The sequence below is a fragment of the Lolium rigidum genome, chromosome 3, assembly GCF_022539505.1.
Source record: "Lolium rigidum isolate FL_2022 chromosome 3, APGP_CSIRO_Lrig_0.1, whole genome shotgun sequence".
NCBI classification, from domain to species: domain Eukaryota; kingdom Viridiplantae; phylum Streptophyta; class Magnoliopsida; order Poales; family Poaceae; genus Lolium; species Lolium rigidum.
In genome coordinates, this window is record NC_061510.1 from 249,856,491 (window position 1) to 249,881,655 (window position 25,165).

General features: G+C 44.3%; 3 protein-coding genes and 1 non-coding gene across 4 annotated transcripts; all 4 read left to right on the plus strand.

Moving 5' to 3' along the window:
- Positions 1–901: 901 nt before the first annotated feature.
- On the plus strand, positions 902–5,500 carry LOC124703266 (probable serine/threonine-protein kinase PBL8). The gene is made up of 6 exons (XM_047235487.1): positions 902–1,065; positions 2,051–2,385; positions 3,128–3,263; positions 4,263–4,399; positions 4,496–4,619; positions 4,744–5,500. Exons 1-6 carry the CDS (start codon positions 1,011–1,013, stop codon positions 5,202–5,204), a joined length of 1,248 nt encoding a protein of 415 aa, XP_047091443.1. The 5' UTR covers positions 902–1,010; the 3' UTR covers positions 5,205–5,500.
- Positions 5,501–6,310: 810 nt separating this feature from the next.
- LOC124705045 lies at positions 6,311–6,471 on the plus strand. Its single transcript, XR_007003893.1, has one exon. It is a non-coding gene; the product is annotated as a U1 spliceosomal RNA (small nuclear RNA).
- A 7,837-nt stretch (positions 6,472–14,308) lies between these two features.
- On the plus strand, positions 14,309–19,366 carry LOC124696341 (transcriptional activator DEMETER-like). The gene is made up of 10 exons (XM_047229073.1): positions 14,309–15,242; positions 15,530–15,620; positions 15,734–16,223; positions 17,181–17,260; positions 17,702–17,786; positions 17,880–17,971; positions 18,058–18,126; positions 18,210–18,246; positions 18,345–18,427; positions 18,916–19,366. The coding sequence occupies exons 1-10, from the start codon at positions 14,309–14,311 to the stop codon at positions 19,364–19,366; spliced, it is 2,412 nt and encodes an 803-aa protein (XP_047085029.1).
- Positions 19,367–19,460: 94 nt separating this feature from the next.
- LOC124703268 (DEMETER-like protein 2) lies at positions 19,461–23,508 on the plus strand. Its single transcript, XM_047235488.1, has 6 exons — positions 19,461–19,492; positions 19,600–19,686; positions 20,406–20,471; positions 22,428–22,542; positions 22,642–22,680; positions 22,924–23,508. The coding sequence occupies exons 3-6, from the start codon at positions 20,424–20,426 to the stop codon at positions 23,271–23,273; spliced, it is 552 nt and encodes a 183-aa protein (XP_047091444.1). The 5' UTR covers positions 19,461–19,492; positions 19,600–19,686; positions 20,406–20,423; the 3' UTR covers positions 23,274–23,508.
- Positions 23,509–25,165: the final 1,657 nt, after the last annotated feature.

The following is a 25,165-nucleotide window of genomic DNA, read 5'->3' on the forward strand; positions in this document are numbered from 1 at the left end:
TGCGGGTGTGGACTGTCGATGCCGATGTCGGAGTAGAGGCGCGCGATGATGGCGGCGGTGGGTGCCTCAATCCGATCTATGATCGGTAAACCAAAAAAGAAAACGCCGGTCGAGCGACCGGTGGACAAAAAAGAAAACCGATCTAAAGATCATGAAGAAAAAGACGCGGGGGCAGCTGATCAACCGACCGACGGACGAACCCTCATACGGGTTGGGCGGCCCTAGAGTAGGTCATGGAGATCGACCTCACCGGGGGCGGCGCGACACGAAAACTTGTTCGACGGCTAGGTCAAGAATCGTGCCGCTCTAATAACATGTAAAATGATAGAGAGGGGGCGAGATATGTGGAATATGTTGGATGTTATATTGAGTCTCTCGGACGAGTATAAATATGGGTACAAGTCTTGTGAGCCAAGAAGGCTATCCTAGAGATAAGGTAGGAGATGATTACAAATCATATACTACCAAATACACATATACCAAATATATCTCTAACATTTATAATGATACTATATTTTTAAATAACATATAACTTATATTTGATTAACTAAATCATTAATTTTGACGGAGGAGTATCTAATAGTGTTACTATTTTACATTTTTTTAAAGACAACTTGACCTTTTACCGGGCACTGCGTTTCGTGAAGTGGAAGGAACTACTGCTACTCCTTTTAAGGAGACCTCGCGCTTTGTCACGAGTCACCGGTCACCACCCACGACACATCTCACTCACTTTGTCACTCATCGTCAGACGACGACGACGACCCAGGCCAACAACGAACAACAAGTCCTTCCTCACTCCTCGCCGTCTCCATCGAGCTCACCGTTGCGGCTGCCGCCTGCCTTGCTTGCTCGCTTTACCTCGCCTCCACCTTTACGTCGGTGAGGAGGAGGGGGCGCATCGCACGGCATGAGGGCAATTGTCGGCGCCCGCCAAGAATGAGAAGCTGGGCCACCAGCGCACCTGCCCGCACCGCAACCAGTGACGACGCCGGCGAGGAGTCGAGGCGATGGGAAACTGCGGCACAAGAGAGGAGAATGCCGTCGTCGCCGCGCACGCGCAAGGTATCCATGCGCCCTTGCTTGGCCCTTTCTATTCTTCTTGGAGATTTCTGTTTTTCTGGGGCGGTTGGGGTCGGTTGTTGTCGGGATCTCGGGCTGGGGGACCTCGAATTGCATGGAACTTGATCTTGGAGAGGAGGTGTTTATCGGATTCATGTGGGGGAGGGGATCTCTTGTCGGCGCGGAATCGCCAAAAGGTCGTGCAATCTTTAATTCTCGATTCTTCGGATTGATGATTTTGGTAGCATCAGTGAATTTTGTTGAACTTACCTTTTTTTCTCCCTGAGGGCTGAGGCTGCTCAGATGATTTCTTTTTCTGCTGTAAAATTCTGCTCGAATTTTTTGGCATTGTTCTTCTTCTAATTCGGCAACGTATCTGGGTTTAGCGTCTGCATTTGTCCAACAAGTCCCATCCTATTTGGTGGAAGCCTTCATCTCCTCTGAGTCTTACTTCAAATTTCTTCTTTTCTGACCAAATACTTCTCTGGGTCGCTGATCCGTGATTTCTTATATGCTGCATTTGCTGTCTCAGTTGCCGTTTTCCTGTGCTTTCTCTTACTTCCTTTGATTTTTTGCATAAAAAATTCTGCTTGGTTACCTTCATTGAGGATATCTTCAGGGCAGGCACTTGCCCCAGCAGGGGCTGCAGTTTCGGAGCTTCTCTCTTCAGTGTTGACTCTCCTCAGTTTTCAGAAAATAAAATTTATAACCTGCAAGTTGAATAGGCATAGTAGTAGCAGCTAGTGGCAGAGCAATTTGAAGTTTAGTTAATTTATTGCACGCAACCTTGCAGTAGATCTGGTCCCCTGGTCCTGACCTGTTTACCCCTTGCTCATGTAAATCTGCACTTATGTGCTTTTACCCTTTTAGTGTGATAATATCTTTTAAACTTCCTTTTTCATGCAATATATCTCAGTATATAACAGCAACTTGTAATAAACCTGATTTTATCTTCTCATTCTTTGTTCTCGCTATGTCATGTCTTCAGTTCAGCAGCTGCACTTGCTACAACACTCTGCCAAGAATGCTCTTGCAGAAAAGAAGCACAACCGAACCTTTTCAGATATAAGTGATCCTTCAACGCCTGGCAAGATTGAAGATACCAAGGACATCTCCATATACAACAATGTCATTGCCTTCACATTGTTTGAGCTCGAAACAATCACAAAGAGCTTTCGAGCGGATTATGTTCTTGGCGAAGGAGGCTTTGGGACTGTTTACAAGGGTTACATAGACGAGAATGTCAGGGTAGGCCTGAAATCACTGCCTGTTGCTGTTAAGGTGCTCAACAAAGATGGACATCAAGGACACAGAGAATGGCTGGTGAGTCACCAAGTTGTTCAGTATTCCGCACGATCGATAGTGTTTATGTGTACATTGACGTTCGTAAATTTGATAATCATACAAGAACCCTGATATATCTTAGTTATGCGTTCATCTTGTGAAATCTGCAGATGCTATGTATCTGTGGTACATGCGTTCATGCTCATGTTTCTAATAAGCATCCTTGCAAAAAAAAAAGACGTATCAAGGACTACATGCAAAATTTATTTCTTTACAGTCATGCAAAGTTTGGTTGCCTGATCTGTGTAATTCTTTATAAGTTACAATTTTAGTAAAACCACTATGTTGGGTATGCATTATGAAAAAGGATGTGGAAAGTTGATAAGCTAGTAAAGTTCATTCATACAGTATGTATTTCATCTGATCGACAAATTATATACTCCCTCCATCCCAAAATAACTTGGTCAACTTTGTTTTGATACGGAAGTATATAGATGTATTTTTGTTATAGATACATCCGTATTTAGAAAAAGTTGAGCATGTTATTTTGGGACGGAGGGAGTACTTGGTATGCTGAGAACAAGCAATATCTCCAACCAAAGAAACTTAAATTCATATGTCACTGTCAACGACTGCTAAGATGGTGCTGTTAAACTGGTTCCAGAATTTGTAGGCATTCTGCTACCCTGTTAAGTGTTAAAGCATTACTTCGTTGATGTTTATTTTTGCTAGCGAGTTTCAATATGTTTGGTCATTCACTCATCTTTTCTTTCATGGTCAGACTGAGGTTAATTTCCTGGGGCAGATAAGGCATCCAAATCTAGTGAAGTTGATTGGATACTGCTGTGAAGATGACCACAGGCTGCTCGTCTATGAGTTCATGTTTCGAGGAAGCCTAGAAAATCATTTATTTCGAAGTAATGCCTCTACTGTTACAACTTCTCTGGCACCATATGCTTACACATTTTCTTGCCTCCCTTTTCTTGAATGCATTTTCAGTGCCCAGAAACCTTGAGCTGGACACCCTATGCTTAAGAGAATTATGCGCTTTTCAACAAAGCATTGTCAGTGTGATCTGACATCGTTGCTTGCCATATAACTAGACATGTTTTTTTTTTCTATTTTCCGTGATCTAGAATAGGGTGCAGTTCGCATCTTGTACCAATTTCGTACTTTTTGCAAACGATTTGTACTAGGATTAATCCAGGCACAATTTAACTCCAACCTAAAATTTCTAAAGCTCTGTAATTTTCCCCAGAATATTGTCCAATAAACAGCAATTTCCAAGCCTAACTGCTTCTGCTGCAACTGCAGCAGAATCAGAATTTGGTCTGTTATTTCAATGTTGTTGGAAATCATCCAAATTTTCATAACTTACACATAGCTTAGCAACTTGAAGGAGTTTTCATGTGGTAAATTTCCTGGTTTGCTTGATTATGGATGATAGCACTACGGGGTGGTTGCCAGATGGTTATCGCAGGCTTTCTGATTTCCAGTTCGACAGTCTGGTTTCTTCTACTCTGAAGAGAAAATCCAAATCGTGTAAATATTATCTTTCGGACTTGAGCAACACATTACTGTGCATGTTACGGTGGAAATTTGATAGTCATGCTCATTCAATTATAGACTATCCTTATTAGCTGCTACATTTTGTTGATGCTTTATGAAAAATGTCCAACTTCCAACAGTGAACTTAGAATTGAATTCTCACTAATTGTGATGTGTGATATAGAATGTCAGTACTTGTGGTACGTTCTTTTGGCGCATTTATAAATGAAGCTGTTTGTCTATATTGGTTGGTTAAGGCATATGCAGTATATTAACCAACTGCATTTTGTACTTACTTGTTGCAGTAAACTTGTAGTGGAGAGGAAAGAAGCTTTATTGACTATATCTTGTTTATATCTCTCTATCAGAGACAGCTTCCCCTTTACCTTGGGCTACTAGGATGTCTATAGCTTTGGGAGCTGCCAAAGGGTTGGCTTGCCTCCACAATGCTGAAAGGCCTGTTATCTACAGAGATTTCAAGACCTCAAATATTCTGCTAGACTCTGTTAGTGATTACTCGCACATGCCTTGTTTTATTTTCCAGTTCTACACATATCCATTCACATAATGACATATTGACATTTATCCTGCATTGCCACAGGATTATACTGCTAAGTTGTCTGACTTTGGCCTGGCCAAAGCTGGACCAGAAGGCGACGAGACCCATGTATCGACAAGAGTGATGGGAACATATGGTTATGCTGCCCCTGAATATGTGATGACTGGTACTGTTATCCTTTTTTAAAATTCATCTGGCAACTAATTATCTTAGAAGAAGCGAGTAAACCTTTTGGGCATACATTCTTGATGCCATTTTGTCTATTCACAGTAGTATTATTTCTACTGCAGGCCACTTGACTGCTAGAAGTGATGTCTACAGCTTTGGCGTCGTCCTTCTGGAGCTCCTGACAGGGCGCAAGTCCATCGACAAGTCCCGGTCCAGCAGGGAGCACAGCTTGGTCGACTGGGCCTGCCCGAAGCTGAATGACAAGAGGAGGCTTCTCCAGATCATTGACCCGAGACTGGAGGGGCAGTATTCAGTTAGAGCCGCTCACAAGGCTTGCAGCCTCGCGTACTACTGCTTAAGCCAAAACCCCAAGGCGAGGCCTCTCATGAGCGACGTCGTCGAGACCCTCGAGCCGTTGCAGTTGCAGAGCAGCGGTGGAAGCGATGCAACTTTCCGGCCTATTCATGCCGGCGGCCTCCCCGACTACAGAATGCACCGGAGGCTAACGGGGAACGGCGTCCACTACAGGGCCATTCCGAACCCCAAATGCACCCCCGCCGTCCCGGCCTGCAGGGTGCGGTGAGAAGCCTGATGTTTCGGTTGCTGTTGCTGCTGCCTTGAAAGGGAATAGGTTCAGTTGTAAATTGCAAACAACCGTGGATGGCTGGTTCGTGCGTGCGTGTTCTTTTTGTTTGTTTACATGGTTTTCTCGATGTGTAAATTTAATCCGCGTGCTGCTGCTGCTGCTTGTAAGGCCCTCTAATTTTCTCACTGTGGTCTTATGTGGTACCTAGAGAGAGTGGGCCCCCTTGCCGAAAACCAGCAGGGTTTAACCCTAGAGATGAACTGCTGTGTTCATATATGCTGAAATGGAGATGCTGTTTACTTGCTGAAAGTGAAGCTTGTTCCCAGGAAGGGAAATGCTCAGAGTGGAATTGCATCATAAGATTGCAGTTGCTTCGCCTTATAAGTTGTACTACTGTAGACCCTAATTTCAACGGACGAGATTTCAGAACAAATACTTAGGTGTTTCAGCTTTATCTAGTTACGGATATATCTCTAACTAAAATGCAGATGTATCTAGACAAAAGTGGGACACCTATTTTTAGACGGAGGGAGTATAAGACAAATAAATATGCTTATATGCATATAGGTGTGATTTATCTGAACTGGTCAACATAAATCCATTCAAATCAACCTGTACTCTTTTGTATGCATTTTGAACTTTGGGGCACCGAAGCTGGTATTGAAGAAGGGTTGCTCTTGCGGTCTGGACTTTTGGCTTCTTCAATCTGTGGCCAGTAGCACCGAGTACTATATCAGATATCACATATGGCACGGTAGGAGGATTTGAGATTTTGAGCTGGTATCCTTCTGTTGGGATAGTTCACTTCCACAGGTTTGTGTTTCACACTTTCACAGGTTCGGTCTTTTTTTTTCCGTAGAATCACAGGTTCGGTCTGGTTCTGGTTTCAGCGACAGAGGAAGCAGGCCACCGTACAAGGGGCAGGGCTGAACCGTTATGGGCCTTTTGACGACAACCGGCCCAGGAAGCAAAGGGAGCGCCGCTCCTGCTGCACCAGCGACTCGCGCACGCAGGGTTCCTGATGTTTAGTCCCACCTCGCTCCCTGATGCAGATTCGGAACGGGAAGAGCCTATATAATCAGCGCCCCTGCCCAGCCTGCAAATTACTTACCTGGACGGGGTCGACGAGCGATCAAGAAGGCTCGTGGCCTAGGTTAATGGTCCACATTGCACTTGGTGGACGCGTTGGTTTATCATCTCCCCAAGTGGGAGAGTGAACGTCATAATTTGTGCTAGAGGGGGTATGCGTTCGCGCGGCCCCTGCCAATTCTTTGAAATTCAATCTTGGTCCCTGGTTTTGTTCTGTTCTGAGAGCTATCCAACCATAGTTGGAAAACGTTATTTTTACATTCAAGTCCCATAAATCTGTTGCCCGTGTAGTATATATATATCTTTACTATTAAATTGCAATAGGTGGCTGCCTGGTGTCACAAACGGACCAAAGATTTTTCCTCAAGGCCCAAAGTCTTCTGGAATCTCAGACCCAATATCTCTAAATCCGCCACGTATCTGAGATCTGAGAGCCCAGCTCAAACTAACACCCAAAAAACCGGCTGACCCATGCCACCACGTAACCAAGTTTCCGGTTCGAAGTTGTATTCCAACAAACAGTAGCTGAATCAATCCACGTCTTGTACGTCCCAAAAAAAACGACGCTCCCTTGATACACCCCTAATTATTCCCGCGATTCGGATGGAAGCCTACCGCCTAGCCATCGCTCCGCGAGGAGGGACCCTGCCGCGGCCGCGCGCGTATGCAAGTATGCAACTATAGCCACCATGGACGTTGTGTCGTGACCGCCACAGAGTGGGAGCCAATGAGCCATGGATGATGGTGCGGGCCCGGAGCTGCCTGTTTTCATTCAGGAAGCACACACAGCGGGGAGTTTTCATGCCGGACAAAATTATCTTCCCTTGACCTTTGCGTGGAAGGGAGATGGAGATCCGCATGGACAAAATTCACCCATGTTACAAACTGAATGGGATGAAAAAAATTAGCAGCAAGGTAGGGAGGCCGGTGACGTTCTAACGACGCGTTTTTACTGATGCTATGTTTATTTTTGAAACGAGGCAAAAACTTTCTCTTTCATTGATATAGGAGGAAAGAGTTGACCTGTTTATGAGGAAAACTGGACGAAAAACCGTTACAACACAACACCACACGCCAGCCCCGAGGCTGCGCTCCACACGGGTCGATGACCAGGCTGCGCTCCACACGGGTCGACGACCAACTAGATCGACACCACACCTGAACGCAACAGGCGGAGGCGAAAGACCGGAGCCACCACTCCAACTACCATGCCGGCCCCAGGGCCGCGTCCCGCCTGGCCGAAGATGAACGTGCCTCCACAAAACCACCAAAACAATCCACGAGTCCTCTGTCCGATGGACGTCCAAAGCGAGGCCCCAAGAGGCAAAGAGACACAAGAGCGCCGCCCACGCCCGATAACTCGAGGGATCTAGGGTTTCCACCGGAGAGCCCGGACGGAGATCAAGAAACACCCGCTTCGACGACGCCTTCAAGAAGGATGCGGCGCCCATGGGCGTCACCGTCGTCGGTCCTGGCCAGCCCAGCCGCCAAGACAAAGCTTTCGCCTAGCAAAGAGTCCCAAAATCTCACGCCCGCCCAACAAGGACCGACACAAACCACCACATGCATCCGCCGCAATGAGACCCCCGGAGAGCCGCTGCACGCACCCTGCCCCGCAGCCTCCATGCGCCATCCCGAGAGCTTCTGCGCACCGCCACGCTCCTGTGTTGGGCGCTACGAAGACGGCGACAGCGCGCAGTCGGGAAGAACACCTCCGCGTGCCAGCACGACCGAGCCCAGAGAAGGACCTCGCGGCCTAGAACCGGCCCAACCGCGTCAGCACGCACCTCCAGTCGCACGTCGCTCGCACCACCAGACGCCGACCTCGCCGTCGGGCCCCACCCGGAAACGCCGAGAAGCAAAGCAGCCCGGAAGAACACCTCCTCGCGCCGGCTCGACCGAGCCTAGAGAAGGCCCTCGCGGGCCAGATCTGGCCCATCCACGTCGGTTCGCACCTCCAGCCGCACGCCAACCCGCACCTCCAGACGCCGACCTCGCGGCCGAGCCCATCCAGACCAGCTCCGCTGCAACACACCACCAGCGGCCTGCGGCGGCCGCACCCACCCGCTGCTGAGTCGCCGAAACGCGTCGCCCGGAGATATCCCGTGCGCCGGGAGAAGAAAGGTGCCCCGCCGCCACCTTCCCAGGGGCGCGCACGGCTTTGCCGATGGCCCCTTCGGCGGCGGCGATGCGGGGGAGGGCGATGGGCGGTGGGAGGCCGCTAGGGTTCCCCCGTGTCGCCTTACTGATGCTATATAAGTTGAAGTTTGTCTGCTTCCTGATTGAAAAAAACGGAACATGAAAACTTGATGGAGGTCTACAGTATTCTACAACGAATTTGACAGAGAATTGGTTGATCGCTCATGATATTGTGCTATATAATTTTTTTAAATCACCTTAATTTGGTAGCGTTATGATGTTTAAACTAGCATACGCATGAAGAAATTTGGAATAGAGGGACTATTTTGTATCAAAAAAATAAAAGTTTCGTAATGCATGTTATTGTTACAACTAACAAGGTATGGTAAACATGCAAATTCATCATTTCAATTTTTAAAATTTAAATCATGTTTGTTTCGCGGCGAAGCGCGGGCATAGTGCACATCGAGTTCGCGCGCCGCCTCTGGGAAAAACCGGTCGGTGCCATGGCCGAAAGCTAGCCTGCCTGGAGGAGGCTGGTACCTCAACTCCAGGCGCGTGCCGGTCCACTCCCTCCCTCCCCCGTGCCACGCTTGGACCGAGAGCGTCGTGACGAGGTGCGCAGCCGCCGAGCCATCTTGTCGGCCAATATCCGAGAAGATCCGACGTACGCGCTCAACTCCTACAACTGGATCTCGTTCGGGACATGGGAGTTCGACGCACGCCGCCGAGCGGATACCTCGGCGACCTCGACTACTTCGTTGGCTCCAACCAAGATCGGAATCCGGATCTCGCCGGCTGGCAGCTCAGGTCTATAGGGCCCATACTAACCAAAATCGCCACCTCGCCGCCCGCCAACCCCGTGCAGCCGGAGCCAACAAGGGACTAGAGGCCATGCCTACGGGGAGGGGGCACCACACCACACGCGCGGGCCAAGCGGTGAGCCACCGCATGGGAAGCAGCACCACCGCCAGGGGTACCACACCTCTTGCGCGCCAAGGAGTTGTTAGAGATCCATCTCGTTTGGGGACGAAATAAGGAGGGGCTAGGGTTTCTTCCAGGCCTGCTTGGGTGGAGCGACACGGGAGACGGGATGAAGAATTCTCTAACTACGAGGGAGCTGCATATCTATTCATTAAGATAGATGGTGATACAACACCAAAGAAGGCACGAACCATACAACACCATGTAGTCAGGATTCAACGCCAAAGAAGCTCACATAAACATTCAGTGTGACAATAGTTCACTTTAAAGGGTAACTGTTTATTGTATATAAATTGTCTGCAACTGGTTCAGAAAATTGTATCGTATCTTTCTTTGTTATTCTCCGTTGTTTGACCATTGGTTGCTAGAAGACACACATATCGCAGAGGGTCCAATCTGGTGCGAATGTTGCCAATACGAGCTGTCACGATCCATATTAAGCGAGATGAGTTTTCTTATTTTTGGTCCAAACATTCGGCTCCCATGGAGGGAGACAAAGAGTAGTAAAATAAGATTGAAAAAATTATGGAACACAATAAAGCTGACCAAAGAAGAGAAACAAGAACGACACGAATCGACGATGGCATATATATTCAACAAACATAATTATTACATTACGTTATTTCTTAATCCGTAGCAACGCACGGGCATTCAACTAGTATATTCTGATATCTGATGAAATGCAGTAGCATCACATGCAGCTACAATATTTTATTTCACTTTCTCTTGTCTTTATTGTTGAATAAGTCACATGTGAACCTTCTCAGGTGCATTGTCCCGATCCAAGCTTTGCTGCTATTTTTGATGTTCTTGTACGAGTAGTCTGTGCTGTCTCATGGTTTGTGTGCTTTGGTGCGAGGCAAAGGTGATATTTTAGCTCCCTAACCTTGCAACTTTGTCTTAGCCATTCTTCGTGGCCCCCATGATAGTATTTCACAACAGTAAGGAGCACACATGCTAAAGCTTCACTATATGTACTATCTATGGCCTAATGTGGGTAGTGGGTAAAATAGCTTCTTATGTAAACTTGGTGATTCAGCATCATATTTCCTATACTACCATATCGTTACCAGTGATAACAAAAACATTTACAACATTCCAGAGTTTAGTCAAAACCAAAAGGACAAGGCGCCACCTACTGCTAGCGTTCATGCATGGTAAGTCTAGAAGTCAGATTATATTTACATCGCTGAAACAAACAAATAGCTTTTGGACTTTAAAACTGCGTGCACCCGTGGTCGCTAGGAGGTGAAAAGCTTCAGTCTAATCATCCAGATCATCATAGTCTTCCGAGTCCTTCTCTACCTCCATATCTCCATCAAGAGAGTTTTGGTCCATGTTTAAGTCAGAAGCGGAGAATTTTATGAAGACGGGATTGGGGGATTAGCTAAAGAAGGTTCAAGTCTCCGCGACGTTGAGGAACTTGCTTGGTGTTCCGGGATTCGCAACAGTGGTATGAAAGTGGGGGCGGCAGCACAGGTGAAGCTCAGAGTCCTACCTTTCAGGGTGAAAATCCAAGGTCTGGCCTTAACTGGTTGTGTCTGGCAATGACCTTATTGGAGGCATTGTTTTGAGAGCGGGGACTATCTTCAGGGTTAAAATCTAAGATCTTTGATCGGGCGACAACGGCGTTGGTGCATTGTTCCCTTCCTGGAGGCGTCTCTTTTGGAGAGTCTGTATTTCAGGTGTTGTCTACGGGGTGGATGTATTACTTTTGCTAGGTCTGTGATATTCTAGCGGGACTTTTCTTTCTTAGTTTTTTTTTTTTGGCTGTGTGCATTTGTACTTCCATTAGGGTGTTGGCGTTGTTGCAGATGCTGAGTGTAATTGGTATCTTTTGATATTAATATATTTCCTTTATAAAAAACCTCCATATCTCCATCAATCACTGGGTTAATCATCAGTCATCAGACGTCGTTGCCTCACCACATTGGGATTGCCTTCATTCTGTGCTCCAACATCCAGGGCCAGATTGAGAAGAACATCATCCCCTGACGAAGCAGCCGTATCTGCAGGAGATGGAGACATGCCCAGTATTTCATGAAAGTGAGAGGACAAATTAGATCAACATGATTTTTAAGAAAAACATTCTCAAAACAAGCTTTGTTACAGCTTTTCCAAATGTCCCAGCAAATGGTAGCCACACCAGCAATTTGAACATTGCGACTAGCTCAGGAGAATTGGGGCAACCACAAGAAACATTGGGCAAAGGATCCAGGACGGCTAGTCTCACAACGCTCCAAACATACTTAGCTGCAGGGCATGTGGAAAAAAGATGTATGATCGATTCAAATTCATTGTAGAATTGGCAAAGAGGATCCCAGTCCAGTTGTGTTTCAACATGTTATCTTTGGTAGCAATAGCATGGTGCCAGATTAACCACAGCCACACCTTGATTTTAAGGGGGATTTTACTCTTCCATAAGTGCCTCAAGAATCTGTCAACTCCATTACTGCACAATTACTTGTACATACTCTTGACACTAAAATTCCCATTTTTTGCCGATTTTCACCTTGGTCTGTCAACATTGTCATCCATCACTCCCTAATTGAGTATACAAACAAGGCCCGCTCATTGTTCCTGTAGATCTACAAATAACCATCTTATGAAAGAGAGTTTCCATGCCAAATTACTTCTCCTGCAGCCAAAATAATTTATTTCAAATTGAAAATATTGTATAGATCAGGAAATTTATCCTTCAAGGGAGTGGCCACATCAGGCATCCCCCTAGAAACTTGTTCTCCATCCATTCCCCACTAACATTCTCCTGCCACACAAGTAAATATCCATGATATGCAACATGTCAGATCACAGAGGAGAATCACCACTTCTGTGTTTGGCAAAATAAATACCAGATCCACCCAGTTACTTTGTTCTCATGAAATCTTGCTAGGGCCCCTCTTCATTCTCCAATTTCCACCACCATTTTGCAGATGAGACTGATATTAAATTTAGTTAGGTCCTTTACATCCAAACCACCTTTACTCTTAGGTTTGCAGATCCATTTCCATTTTGATAAAGTGGTATTTTCCTTTTTTTAGTTAGGTCCTTTCCACCCAAACCACTTTTACTCTTAGGTTTGCAGATCCATTTCCATTTGACAAAGTGGCATGGCGGAGGTGGTGCGGTGAGGCGGCGACAGCTAGTGCTCTGCTCTACGCACTCTCGACTGCAGGCGGCGGAGCGGTTGGGCCCACGATCAGAGCTCGTTCGGGCCAGGCGGGTCACGTATGGGCATTGCTCCTATCGGCGCGTGCCTGCTCCATCTACTGCGTGCGGGGGGCTCCTGCCGATGTGCACCTAGCCTGCATCACGTGGTCGCCGGGGAAGCATCCTCAAGCATGGTGGCGGTGACCCTCTCTCTCGCCGGAGTTGGTCGGCCGGTGTGGCCGGTTATGGTGGATCTCGGGATCCCCCACCGTGTCCTAGCATGGAGGTGGAGGAAGTTGGTGGTGGTGGTATTCACCCTTGAGCACCGTGATAGCTACCCGGGTTCGCTCTGGTTGCTAAGGTGACTATCTCGCGGGTGGCGGTGATGATTCGGACAGTCGTCATGGCGACGAGGAGCCTAGGTGTTGCGGCGCAAGGGATGCTAGGCTCGACTGCCTAGTTTTGATGGCTTCGGCGATGAACGTCGCGACTCTTCTTGTCGATCGTTGGCTTAGCTTCGAGGGTGCCCGTCGATCCCCGGCTTGATGTGGCGCCCGGATGCTAGGATGGCGTCCCCGGTTTGGTGGTTCTACATCGTGCCAAGCTAGGAGGTGCCTCTAGTGTGAGGGGGCTCTAGGCCCCGACACCTAGTTCCGTTTGTGGCCTCAGAAGTCAGGAGCGCAACTGGCGTTTCTATGTGCGGGTCGGGGATGGTGGTTCGGCCGGTCCTCTAGGGCGGGTAAGGTTTGCAACTCCGTGTTGGGCGAAAGACTTGCCCAGGCTGCTGCCGTGTCCGATGACGGTGACACCCTTGGGTGTCGTGTCCTTCTCGAAGGCGTCATCGTGGCGGTGTTCTTGCTCCTTCACCCGGGATTCTCCAGGGGAAACTCCAGGTCCCACGTGGGATCGGGTGAGGGTGACGCTCTTGCGTCACTTTCCTGTTGGGGCCTCGCTTTGGATGCGCCGCCGGTCAGAGGGACTAGTGGAGCGCTTTGGTGGTTTGTGTCGGCTAGCTTCTCGTCTTCGACTAAGCAGCACGCGGCCTAGGCTGGCATGGATGTCGGGAGCGGCGGCTCCAGGTTATCGCCTCCGTCGTGTTGTGTCGAGGTGGCATACTAGCAGGTCGTCGGCTTTGGTTGCTTGGGTGACTTGGTCGACGACTCGTGTGAGGCGCGACCTCGGGGTCGGCGTGTTGTGTTGGGTGTTGTGTCGGGTTTTCAGACTGTTCCCTTATAAACTGTTCAACTTCTTTTTCGAATTTATCAATGAAAAAGCCATTGGCTAGGTTGAAACAAAATCAGCGATATGTCCGGACGTCCATTAGGGGACCGTTTCTTGGAGCGATATTACCCAGCAATCAACGAGAGCAGTTTTGGGAGCAGTTATTACGAGCGTGGATCCTAGGATCAGATCTAACGACTCCTTTGCTTCCAATCCTACGGTCCGACTGAAAGCCAAGCATCGGGTGCCGATTATTCCTAATAGCATTGCGTCGCAGTAACGACCCCGACGGGGCAGTTTTCATTCGACAAGGCAGTTATCATTCGTATCACAACAATATCTCTCTTGTCTCTCGTCTGCCTGTCCCTCTCGTCTCCACCACGCACCACGCACCACGCATGCACATCGCCGTCGGCCGCGCGCCTCCATCTGCCCCAGCGGCCAGCCCCACACGCCGTCCACCTCCTACGGAGTACGTGTGATCGCTTCACCAATCTTCTCTTCACGCGCCGCCGTCCATGGAGGGAGAATCAAGCTTGCGAAGACGGTTCCTGCACGTGTACGTGCGACGTTCCCGCAGGTATGTTGCAGAACAGCTTCAATCTCTGCCGGAGCAATCTACTCCCATGCCTACCCCGCTTAGGCGGTCGAGTAGGGTCAAGGAGTTGGAGCAAAACAAGATGATGATGAAGCGGAAGGCCTCAGTGACACTGGCTAAAGGTCTGAAGAAACGGATAGTACAAGCCAAGATCGTTGGCAGTAAACAATCTGGCACTAGCATGTTACTGGCGAGGAGGCGTTTGGATTTCGAGCCAGCAACTTTGCACGACGATCCGGTTTCAGCCAGTGCAAGTGCTCCTTCTGCCCCCCATACATTTCAGCGGGGGTCTTGTATCCATACATATCACAGGCGGGGCTTGAAGCTGATGCCACATAAGGCAACCCCAAAGTCTGATGACCGGATAACAAAGCAGGGTGCTGCTGCTGCAAAGAAGAGGAGCACCACAGTGATGAAACTGAACAATCAAGATTCAGCGAGTGCAAGTGCTCCTTCTACCCATACTACTCCACAGAAAGAGAAAGCGGAGCGCACCCCTAGGAGGCTACAGAAGATTTCACTTCGACTAAAGGTGGAGAAAGATAAGGCGGCAACACCAGCTAGAGTGCAAAACAAGCCGCGGGGAGGGATGGAAAGGAAAACTAGGCAAGGAACCGAGTTGGCTACTGTTCCCTACCAGAAGTCTCCAACTGGCCGGTCGCCCTCGGCAAGGCTTAGGGTAGACCTTGATGATGACTCGCTGCGAGTATATCATGCCTTGCTGCAGTGGGAAAAGGGCTACAGCGAGAGTTTCGAGGGGCTGAATATTGGCAGCGGGCCTGAATGGCATAAAACACGGCAAGATTTTCAAGTACTAATATATGAATTTATTTCTGCCGTGAGATGTTTATTTGGTAATTATTCTTAGCACTGTCCTATATCTGTTTTCTCCCTTTATAATTAAATAAGTGAATACTTTGTGCGCACTAGCGAGTTATTTACTTATTATGTTTTGACTTGGCATACTAGCGAATGAAAACTAAACCGGACATTCGTTCATGATATAAAACCAGCAATACTACCTTACATCCACATATACATACCAAAAATGTATTCAAGTGTTTAGTATCCTCTGCTTTTAGGGGGACACACAATTACAAATTTTATTCAATAACATGAACTTCTACTACTTTTCCGTCAGGGCCTGGACCATTTTCTCCGTGTGAAGCATCAGTAGTTGACTCTGTGGTAGGTACTTTCCTTACACAAAATGCTGCTGATCATTTGTCAAGGTAAGTAAAGAGAATCTGATATTCGCTTGCATGCTTGTGATGGCGCTAATTATTCATCTTTACACTTTCTATGTTTTTCTGTAACTAATTTTTATTTGTATATAAACATGCAGCGATGCTTTTATGAACTTAGCCGCAAAATATCCTGCAAGGCAGAGCAGTAGTTCTGAAAACTGCTCAAATGAAGCATCAGATGCCACTGATTTTGACAGTTCGGCCTTTGCCGAAACCAACTACGGTGACGAGGTAAAAGGCCATCATGATAAAGACTACAAAATCTTTATGGAGAATTTCGTAAATAGCATCAAAGGGAAACACCCATCTAGCTGGACCGACGAATACCTTGAGAATCTGCTAAAGGATAAGCCTCGAAATAAAAAATATTCTCTACAGACCTTGAAACGTCTCATAGCCACGCTGCGGGTGAAAGATACTTCGCACTGGGATGAGTTAAGAAAGCAAGCATATATACAGGGATATCGGAGTGGTACAGGAGTAAGCGACTTGGTAGATTGGGAAGCTGTACTTCATGCATCACCTGCTGAGGTTGCAAGATACATTGCGGTCAGGGGGATGAACTATGTCATAGCATGTCGGATACAGGTATGCGATTGCAAAATACACTGTCATTTGCTTATTTATAATACACTTATTCCTAAAAGATGCCAATCTCGTAAAGAAAGAGATGCAGATTGCACATTTTCGATCAATAATATATTTAATGAGAATCAAATTCCAACTAAATGTTTTCTTTAGAACTCAAAGCATTTACAAATTCGAAGTTGATTTTAATTTATCATACTATCGAAGTATCACTGGTAGACTATAACTAGTCAGTGATTACCAGATTAGTTTCTCATAGCAAGAATAATACAATGCTCCACTCAGTGGAACAACTTAAAAGTAATCATTTTCCTTTTTGGATAGAACGTAAGTCTAAAGATTTCTATAGGAAAATCAGCTAGCTAGTTCAAATAAAAAACACAAAAAATATTTGAAAAACTCACACAATTTTGAAAATTGCATGAATTATTTTTCAAAAATATATTTCAAAATTTGAAATCTATGTTTTCTCTAGATTACTTAATATTTGTGATATACTAAAATCCATAGATCCTTCATTTTTTGGTATTTTCATTTGTTCTGTTTTGATCCTTTCCTCTTATTTCTTGAAAATCTATGCACTTAAATCATCATTAGTATTTTTTTATTGTACAAGGGACCAAAGTTTAGACGGTTTTTGACATTTGAGTGATAAAAATATCCGATATATAGTTTACGGACTACCAAACTTAGATTTCAGCAATAGTTATTGACTGGAAATGTAGTTTTGTTCAAATGTTACATAAACTTAGATTTATATTCACTTTAATGAGCTTTGCTTATAGTATGTGTACTTTGTTACTGATGGATGACTGTTATCATCTAACCTAGAAGAGACAATACTCGGTTGTTTTATTCATTTGCAACAATATATTTATTATATTTAATGACACAGGGCATGGGCGGCTGGTTGCTAAAAAAATGACTTTTTTGTGATAACTAATGTACCATATGCAGGCTTTTCTTTTGCGCATAAAGACAGATCATGGCAACTTTGATCTAGACTGGCTTCGGAATGTACCACGTGAAAGCGCAAAGTATGACCTATTTTAAAACTACACTATATTGCTTTCACCATTGTATTTGTACAATTCTTTGTTGTGTTGAATTGTTGCACCATCAGGAAATAGCTAGATGATTATGCTTTCATATGTTTAATTTCTTCACAATACTGTCTAAAATCATTTAGCAGTTTGTTCTTAAAATGCCTGAAAGTATGACTTAAGAAATATTATGGCACTTATGATGCATTGTGAGCTTCTAGCACACTATTTCCTCTTCCCGAAATGTGAGATATGCTATTTTTGATACTTTATATAAAAGTTTGGCTTAAGACAATACAAATATGCCTTATATTGTGTGAAGGAGGGATTTGATAAAATACAAAAGTTAAGTTTATGTACATGGCACAACCATATAATCTGCATGCATATTGGAATTTCATCATATTATTCAAACTGTCCTTTTACTGGCCCCAGAAACTACCTTATCAGTATTGATGGAATTGGATATAAAAGTGCCGACTGCATTCGGCTTTTGTCACTGGAGCATAAAGCATTCCCAGTAAGTTCTATTTTATTTATCCCAAAAAAAATCAAATCCTGTTGTGAATGCATTTTAAATTAAGCTTCCAATCACAATCCTTGCTCCTTTTAGGTTGACGTGAACATATGTCGCATATGCATAAGGCTAGGGTGGGTGAAACTTCAGGGCTTACCCGACTCCGTGGCCTTTCATTTGATCGAGCTGTAAGTTTTGAGAATTGTTTGACCTGAATATGTAGTACACACGATAATAACAATTATTTGCACGTATTTTCTTTCTTTTGTCGAAGATATCCAATCCTGAGAGACGTGCAAAAATATTTATGGCCAAGGTTGTGCACTGTTAGCAAGAAAATATTGTAAGTTCAGTTTTCTATTCAAATGTATTGGCCTTTTTCTGTAACTCTTAGCATATTCATCTGATGAACCTGTAATGAAATAGGTACGAAATGCACTGCAAAATGATAACATTTGGAAAGGTATGATTATATAAAAAAAAAGTGGTCTATGAATTTATTATTTATCTATAAATGTTTTGTACTTTCAATATTAATGGTGGATTGCTTAAATTGTACAGGTAGTCTGCACAAAAGTAGATCCGAATTGCAGTGCCTGCCCTTTTAGCACAAGATGCAAGTACTACAATAGTTCGACTAACAGGTATGCTTCACATTTTGTGTAGATATTACTTCAATATATTTAGTTACTTTAACACAAATATTCTTATTATATCTATTTTTACTGATTTCTTGTGTCTTATCTGAAATAAATAAATAAACATGGTTCACCATTTTGGCATGTAATGGAAGTACACCATGACTCAAGCCCATTACTTGCATTTGGTTTGGTGTTATAGTGTAGAAAACTACTAAGTCTATGACTTGGTTCTATCTACTCTGCGCAAATGTTCAAGTGCTATAACTTTTAACCAAATGTTCATATACCAAGGATAAAAAAGTAACAACCGATGTAGGAATATATGCAGTATAGAAACATGAGTGGTCCTCATTATCATAATAACTATGAATATAGTTCAAAAAATAGAGCTATGAATTTATTTTATGGAACATATTTTCTTGGCTACATTGTTATTACCATGGACAAGTTTTAGCTTAAAATACTGAACGATGGCATTTGGTTGTTACCAGGGCACTACTTCCCTCTACAAAGAAGCATGCTGATGAACCTGGTGAAGATAAAACAAGCATGTCCAATTCGTCAAACTGTAGCACTTCGAATTCGCTGCAAGTGTATCAACTTCAGATGGACTTGGGCAGAACGACTGAAAATCAACCGTTGCGCGACTGTGTGCCCATTATTGAGGAGCCACTAAGTCCTGATTATGAACACGTAGAAGAACTTGATGAGCAAGAACAAGCACTTCAAGATGATCTTCCTGACATTGAAGATTATTATAGACCACAAGAATCGCAGTACGATGCTGAAATCGATCTGCGTTCACACAATCATATGATGAATGATGACTCCTGGATAGGAAACCATGGAAAAGACATAGTACAGAGCAATCCACAATACATTTTGGGTCAACAGAAAGAAGTGAAAAACATAGGCCATCTGAGGACAGATCACTATGGGTAAGCAATGATAATGTTTTGTTTGATAATATTGAGATTTTGTCCTAAGAAATCACCAGTACCCTGCTAAGCTTTGCACACTTGTTATTGCAGGTATGTGCTCCCAGATGACCATATAATCTTGAAAGAGGTGTGTTGATGCCATGACTCTGTAATTTTTTTTACAACAATTACTATGTATATATTTTAATTTAATAGTGGCAATGATTATATCGACTAAGTTGCTATATCTGCCAGTTTGAAAAGAAACATAAGGAAGACCCCCATCATTATCTCCTAGTTACTTCCAGTACTGACGAGCACACGGTGAAAGGCACAATTCTGGTGAGCAACCACTTACTTTTTTTTTGACGAAAAGGCAGTTGGAGCTGCTTTTCATTGCAATGTAGAAGGAGCAGTAGAGAGTACACAAGACAAAAAAAAAACGAACTGAAAGAAAACAGCTAGGTAGACAACTTTTCTTTACAGGGATAAAGATACAAGTTTCCAGCCTAGTTGGGTTCCCTTGGTCTTGGCAGAAGGCTGGCCACGCTGGAACTGCCGGCAGAACGCCACATATGTGCCTCTTGAAAAATTGACAACCTAGTTTGTCCCAAGTAAGTGAGCAACCACTTACTTGGGACATACTAATATTAATAAAAGTAATGTGATGCAAAAGAGCACGTGTGTTATGGAGATACAAAGTGTTACTACCTGGAACAAAATTTTGAAATTATAAATGTATGAGTTATGCAGTTCTGTAGCTAAACACATATTTTTACGCAAGTAGCTAAACCCAATTGGTAGTTATTATATAAATTATAGGTAATATTACACATTCAGCTGTTTTAATAATCTTACAGTTTCATATCAGTTTATTGTTGTCAATTTGTACAAATTGATCCACAATCATCCCCATCGTTCTGATTTCTTGTAATTTAGCATTGAATCATAATCGTTTTCTAGTGATTATATTATGGAATAAATTGGGAATGTGTGCGCATGTGAGTATGTGACTAAGTTTATTTTGTCCTTATTTAATTGTTGAATACATGAATGATCAGATACCCTTTCGGACAGCGATGCGAGGAAAGTTTCCTTTAAAAGGTACCTACTTTCAGGATCACGAGGTACGTATCCTACCATTATATTTTCTCGGTTTATGACGACGAACGTACCTGTCAAGAGCTAAATTCTTGTGTGTAGTGCTGGGTCGTAGGGGCCAAGGGTAACGTTTTTTCTGTTAAGTCGCTGTGGCAAGATCGATATAGGGTGTTCATTTTTTTATGATGAATAAATACTATTGCCAAGCTTCACAAAAAATTTCCAGTTTGTAGGGAAATCAGGCAAAAACCCTTACAAAAGGAAAACCTAGCAATGGGAAGGCCACATAGACAAACTAGTTCTATATAAGTACCAAACGGGTAGACACAGCAATAAAGCAGAACTAACACATATCACAAGAAATGTGCACCACTCATGTTATCCATGGTCCACGACTTGACAACTCTGACTACATACCACATCAGCGCCAACAAAGGACATTCCACACACAGTCAATCCGTAAAAAAAAAGGACCAGTGACTCAATAGGACCATAGACACACCTATCCAGCCCCATCCACACATTGACATCCACTAGGTCTGGAGCCATCCATTAATTGCCTCCAGAACTATCCCATGCATCACCCATGGTGTCCACCATCGTCCCACCAACAAGACGGTCTTTACGCTTTTACCAAAAGAGCACAAGGCCTCATCCTGTTGTAGCCTTGTAGGGTAGATGGGGGTGATTTTCTGGCATGGATAAAAACTAAGAAAGTGATGAGAGAGAAAAAAATGTAGGGGGAGGGTATAGTGAGTGAGATTTAGGGAGCGAGGCGTAACATGGGAAATAGTGAGAATCGTTTAGGGAAACATGGGAAGTACTGATATTTAGGGATTTGTTGGAGATGTTCTAACAGAATTGATCACAATCAATCTAAGAACCCGTACAATGGAGAGATGATAGGCTTCTCCCAACTAAGATATGATCTCTTAGCACATAAGCTAACATAGTTTTCTCCACGTATTGGATGCATTTCTTAGTCAGATCCATCTAGTTTTCATCACCGTTTGAGTTTTAGGAGCATGCAAATATTGTTTTCTAAATATGATATTAAGAGGTAATAATTGTATGGCATGTTTTTATATTAATATTAAGATGACATGGAGGCTTATGAAAAGATTGTTTTATCAACCACCGTATATACCCTCATGATTTTTTTCCAAAGCAACTAACTTGTCATGCGGCAAACACATCATCTGAAGACATAACACATATCGCCAGCCTCGGGTAATTAAGTGCTGCCATGCATACTATGGAAGTCGTGTCTCTAGTGGGAGCGATTACAAGGGCATGTACGATGATTAATAAGATGGTCTTCTCTTATGTATTCTATATTATCTATATATACTACCTCCATCCCAAAGCTTAAAGCTTATATTATTTTTAGAAAATCAAACTACGTCAAGTTTGACCAAGTTTTTACCAAAAATCATTAACATTCAAAATACATTATCAATATCATTAGATAGATAATGAAATATATTTTCATATGGTATCTAGAAAATATCATATTTGTCGATAGATTCTTCTAAAATTTTGGTCAAACTTTACTTGGTTTGACTTTTCAAAAAAAATGTAAGCCTTAAGATTTGGGATGGAGGTAGTATAAGACAAATAAAATGTTGTGGTGATCTTGTAATGTTTAATGCTCTTTATCAATATTAATATACAATGATTAATATCAACTAAAAAGAAGGTGGGATGAAAAGATAGCATGTGGTGCAATGGAGAGGTTTTCTTGTCTGTTACTCAAAATGATCATGTTTTAGTTAAGAGGGGAAAAAACATGCTTTTATTCTTTTACCTTCTCCAAGTGAGCAATTATCCTAGTACATGACACTCATGGAAAAAGGCTGCTGTCATCACATCATATATACGCGTCGCCATGCTCGCGCATGGCATGCAACTTATTAGCTAAGTTATGCTCGTAGACCATATGATGTGGGCTCTTACTAACCCGTCTAATATAATCATGGCAGGTATTTGCAGATTACTCGTCTAGCTGTTATCCAATAAGTATAGATACAAAATATTTAGAGGACCTGAACAGATGCGTTGTATACTTTGGTTCAACAATAAAGTCGATCACGAAAGGTATCATCTTAATTATAATTCAAATGTATATTTGAATGCTGCGGAATAATTACTGTCGAGTGATATAAGCTAACTGGAATACCGGTCCATTGTTATTAGGTATGACGAGACAGGGCATCCAGGACTGCTTCAAGCGAGGTAAATATCAAGTTGTTGTGGCCCTTTTTGATGTCTTTTTGTTCTCTTGTGTTCATTTATGGGTGAAGATACATAGACCATAATAATAATTTAAAAGGTGACATGATAAGCTGGGACAATCCATTGACATAATGAAGTATGCGACAATCATTTGCTAGCTGAATTTTGTCGACATAAACATTATACTTATGATGATGCTGTCTTACCAGGAATTGCATCATAATCATGCCGCAATGCTTGCAGGATATGTTTGCCTAAGAGCCATTGACCGGGGATCAAGATACCCAAGAAGATTATGCCCCTCGCTGCATGCCACTAACAGAACGAGAGATAGCGTTGGAAGCTACAGAAAGAAAACCAGGAAACCGTCGCAAGGAAAGGGCAAGCAGAAGGGGCCTCCCGCCAGCCACACTCCTGCGGCTGCGGCTAAGACGGAGGAGGCAGGGAGCAGTGAGAAAAAAGGACGGGGCAAAAGGGCGCGCCAGGTCGCTACTGTACCCGTCCCTGACACCGTTGGGTCAGATGACTGGCCTTCGGCCGATACGAGAGAGCACAAGAGGAATAGGAAGTACCTGAGACACGACTGGGTGTGAATCACACCCATCGTGCAGCCGGACCCAAAGCATAGTGACTGGACCGGTTAAGATCATTGGCTAGCTGTTTCCCTTCACGGTCGGTGTCGCCCTTATTGTCTATTTTCCATTCCATTGTACTACGTCTCATTGTTATTCGAATCCAGATCTTGTATCATAGCAGCTACCTGGCTTGCAAGCGGAGAATGGGCCAAAGGAATGTGACATGTAATCATTGGGTGGTAGACTAAATAGAATCCACGTAAAGATTGAAGTTGTTTCTTATGTCTCGCAGCTTTTCAGCTGGCATATGGCGGTATCTGATTTCAGTTCTTCGGCCGGTATGGCGGTATCTGTGATTATCCTACGGAGTATTTTTCTTACTCATGCCCTCCTTGGGCAGCAAAGGTGGAGGTGGGGTTGTCTCTCCAAAAAGGTGGAGGTAGGGTTATGGGAGTAGAAACCGAAAGAGACCAGAGTGACCACTGAAGCTTCGAGGTCTTCGCTCTACCTACCCCCAGGCCCAAGCATATAGCTAGCAGATGTACGAGGGGGCAGGGGTTGAAGGGTAGAGTAATCAATATAAAAAAGTCCGTATGTATGCATAGCAGGGTTTCAGATAATGCAGATTAGGTGAACGTATAAAGGATTAGAACATCCAGACAGGCCACTGAACATATGTTTGATATGAAACAACTAAAATAAAGAGCCAACCTGCTAAGAGTTCCAAATGACCAGTCCAAGAAGCACGATATGCAACCAAATCACCCAGATGTCTTGCCACAGAATAGACCCCATCTTCTTGCAATGCAGTTCTAAATCAGTGCATACGACAAACAAGAGTAAACAGATATATTAATACTGAAACCTCACACTGTAAAATGACCGGAGAAGAACTTACAGTATCATGTGTCGCATAGAATGATCGCCATCTCAATACATCAAACCCGTGAAGCACTGAACGATGACCACAGCACAGGACAGGATAAGAAACAGAGCAATTAGTGTGCTCGCCTGGAGACCTGGCCAGCAAAGGCAAGCAGATTATTATAAAAATGACTACAGCATGGAGGTTCTTCTTTCAAATCTCTCAAGCATCGATTTTGCCTGAAGTAGTGTGTGTTGGCTCGAGATAGGATGATTAAATTACCTCTGCCTCCTCCTGCGCCAAGCTCGACGAGACAAGCCCAATCACATGAACTGAATGTACTGCCACAGTTTAGTTGCCCAATGAAACTACCATTACTGCTGAAATTAGATCAAATGCTACAACCAATTACTAAATTATGTGTCATCCTGTACTTGATATTGGCGAAAATAAGAAAACTACCAATAGAAATGTGGAAGCAACCTTGCAGGGTGAAAGCTGAAGCAGCGAGGCATGTGCCGCGTCGCTTCCGGAGTGGGGGTTGCAGCTGACGCCACTGAACGAGGGCAACGCCAGCGGCGAGCCCCAGCCCTCAGCTCCATTGCGGGAACAGCCGGAACAGACAGCGCTGTGGTCTTTAGATCGAGCGCCTGCCGGCATAGCTTGCCGAGCTACGGGCCACCATGCGCCTCCGCGGCGGCGGCCAAAACTGCGAGGACCTCTCCTACCATTCCACGGCTGAAGCGCACGTCCGAGCCTTGGTCAAGCCTACAAGAGCATGGCAAGATCTGGAGACGCTCTGGAGAAAAAATGGGTCGGGAAAATTTGGGTAACAGATTCGGTGCGGTGCTCCTAATTTTCAAAAAAAAAAAATTATACATCTAACATTTTTTAAAAACCATCACATTTATTGAATAAATACATACACATGTCCTGAATACTCGTGCGAAGTTTCGGTAGAAATTAGATTGTATTTTTTAGCTACAGAAGAAAACAAATTGTGGCTATATATAGAAGCAGATATTTGTCAGAAATTTTTCACTTT

Coding starts and splice junctions, on each gene's coding strand:
- LOC124696341 (XM_047229073.1), top strand. CDS start 14,309: ATGGAGGGAGAATCAAGCTTGCGAAGACGGTTCCTGCACGTGTACGTG. Junction 16,224..17,180: donor TCATAGCATGTCGGATACAG/GTATGCGATTGC, acceptor TACCATATGCAG/GCTTTTCTTTTGCGCATAAA. Junction 17,787..17,879: donor TGGAGCATAAAGCATTCCCA/GTAAGTTCTATT, acceptor TGCTCCTTTTAG/GTTGACGTGAACATATGTCG.
- LOC124703268 (XM_047235488.1), top strand. CDS start 20,424: ATGCGAGGAAAGTTTCCTTTAAAAGGTACCTACTTTCAGGATCACGAG. Junction 20,472..22,427: donor CCTACTTTCAGGATCACGAG/GTACGTATCCTA, acceptor TAATCATGGCAG/GTATTTGCAGATTACTCGTC. Junction 22,543..22,641: donor AATAAAGTCGATCACGAAAG/GTATCATCTTAA, acceptor CATTGTTATTAG/GTATGACGAGACAGGGCATC.
- LOC124703266 (XM_047235487.1), top strand. CDS start 1,011: ATGGGAAACTGCGGCACAAGAGAGGAGAATGCCGTCGTCGCCGCGCAC. Junction 4,400..4,495: donor CAAATATTCTGCTAGACTCT/GTTAGTGATTAC, acceptor GCATTGCCACAG/GATTATACTGCTAAGTTGTC. Junction 4,620..4,743: donor CCCTGAATATGTGATGACTG/GTACTGTTATCC, acceptor TTTCTACTGCAG/GCCACTTGACTGCTAGAAGT.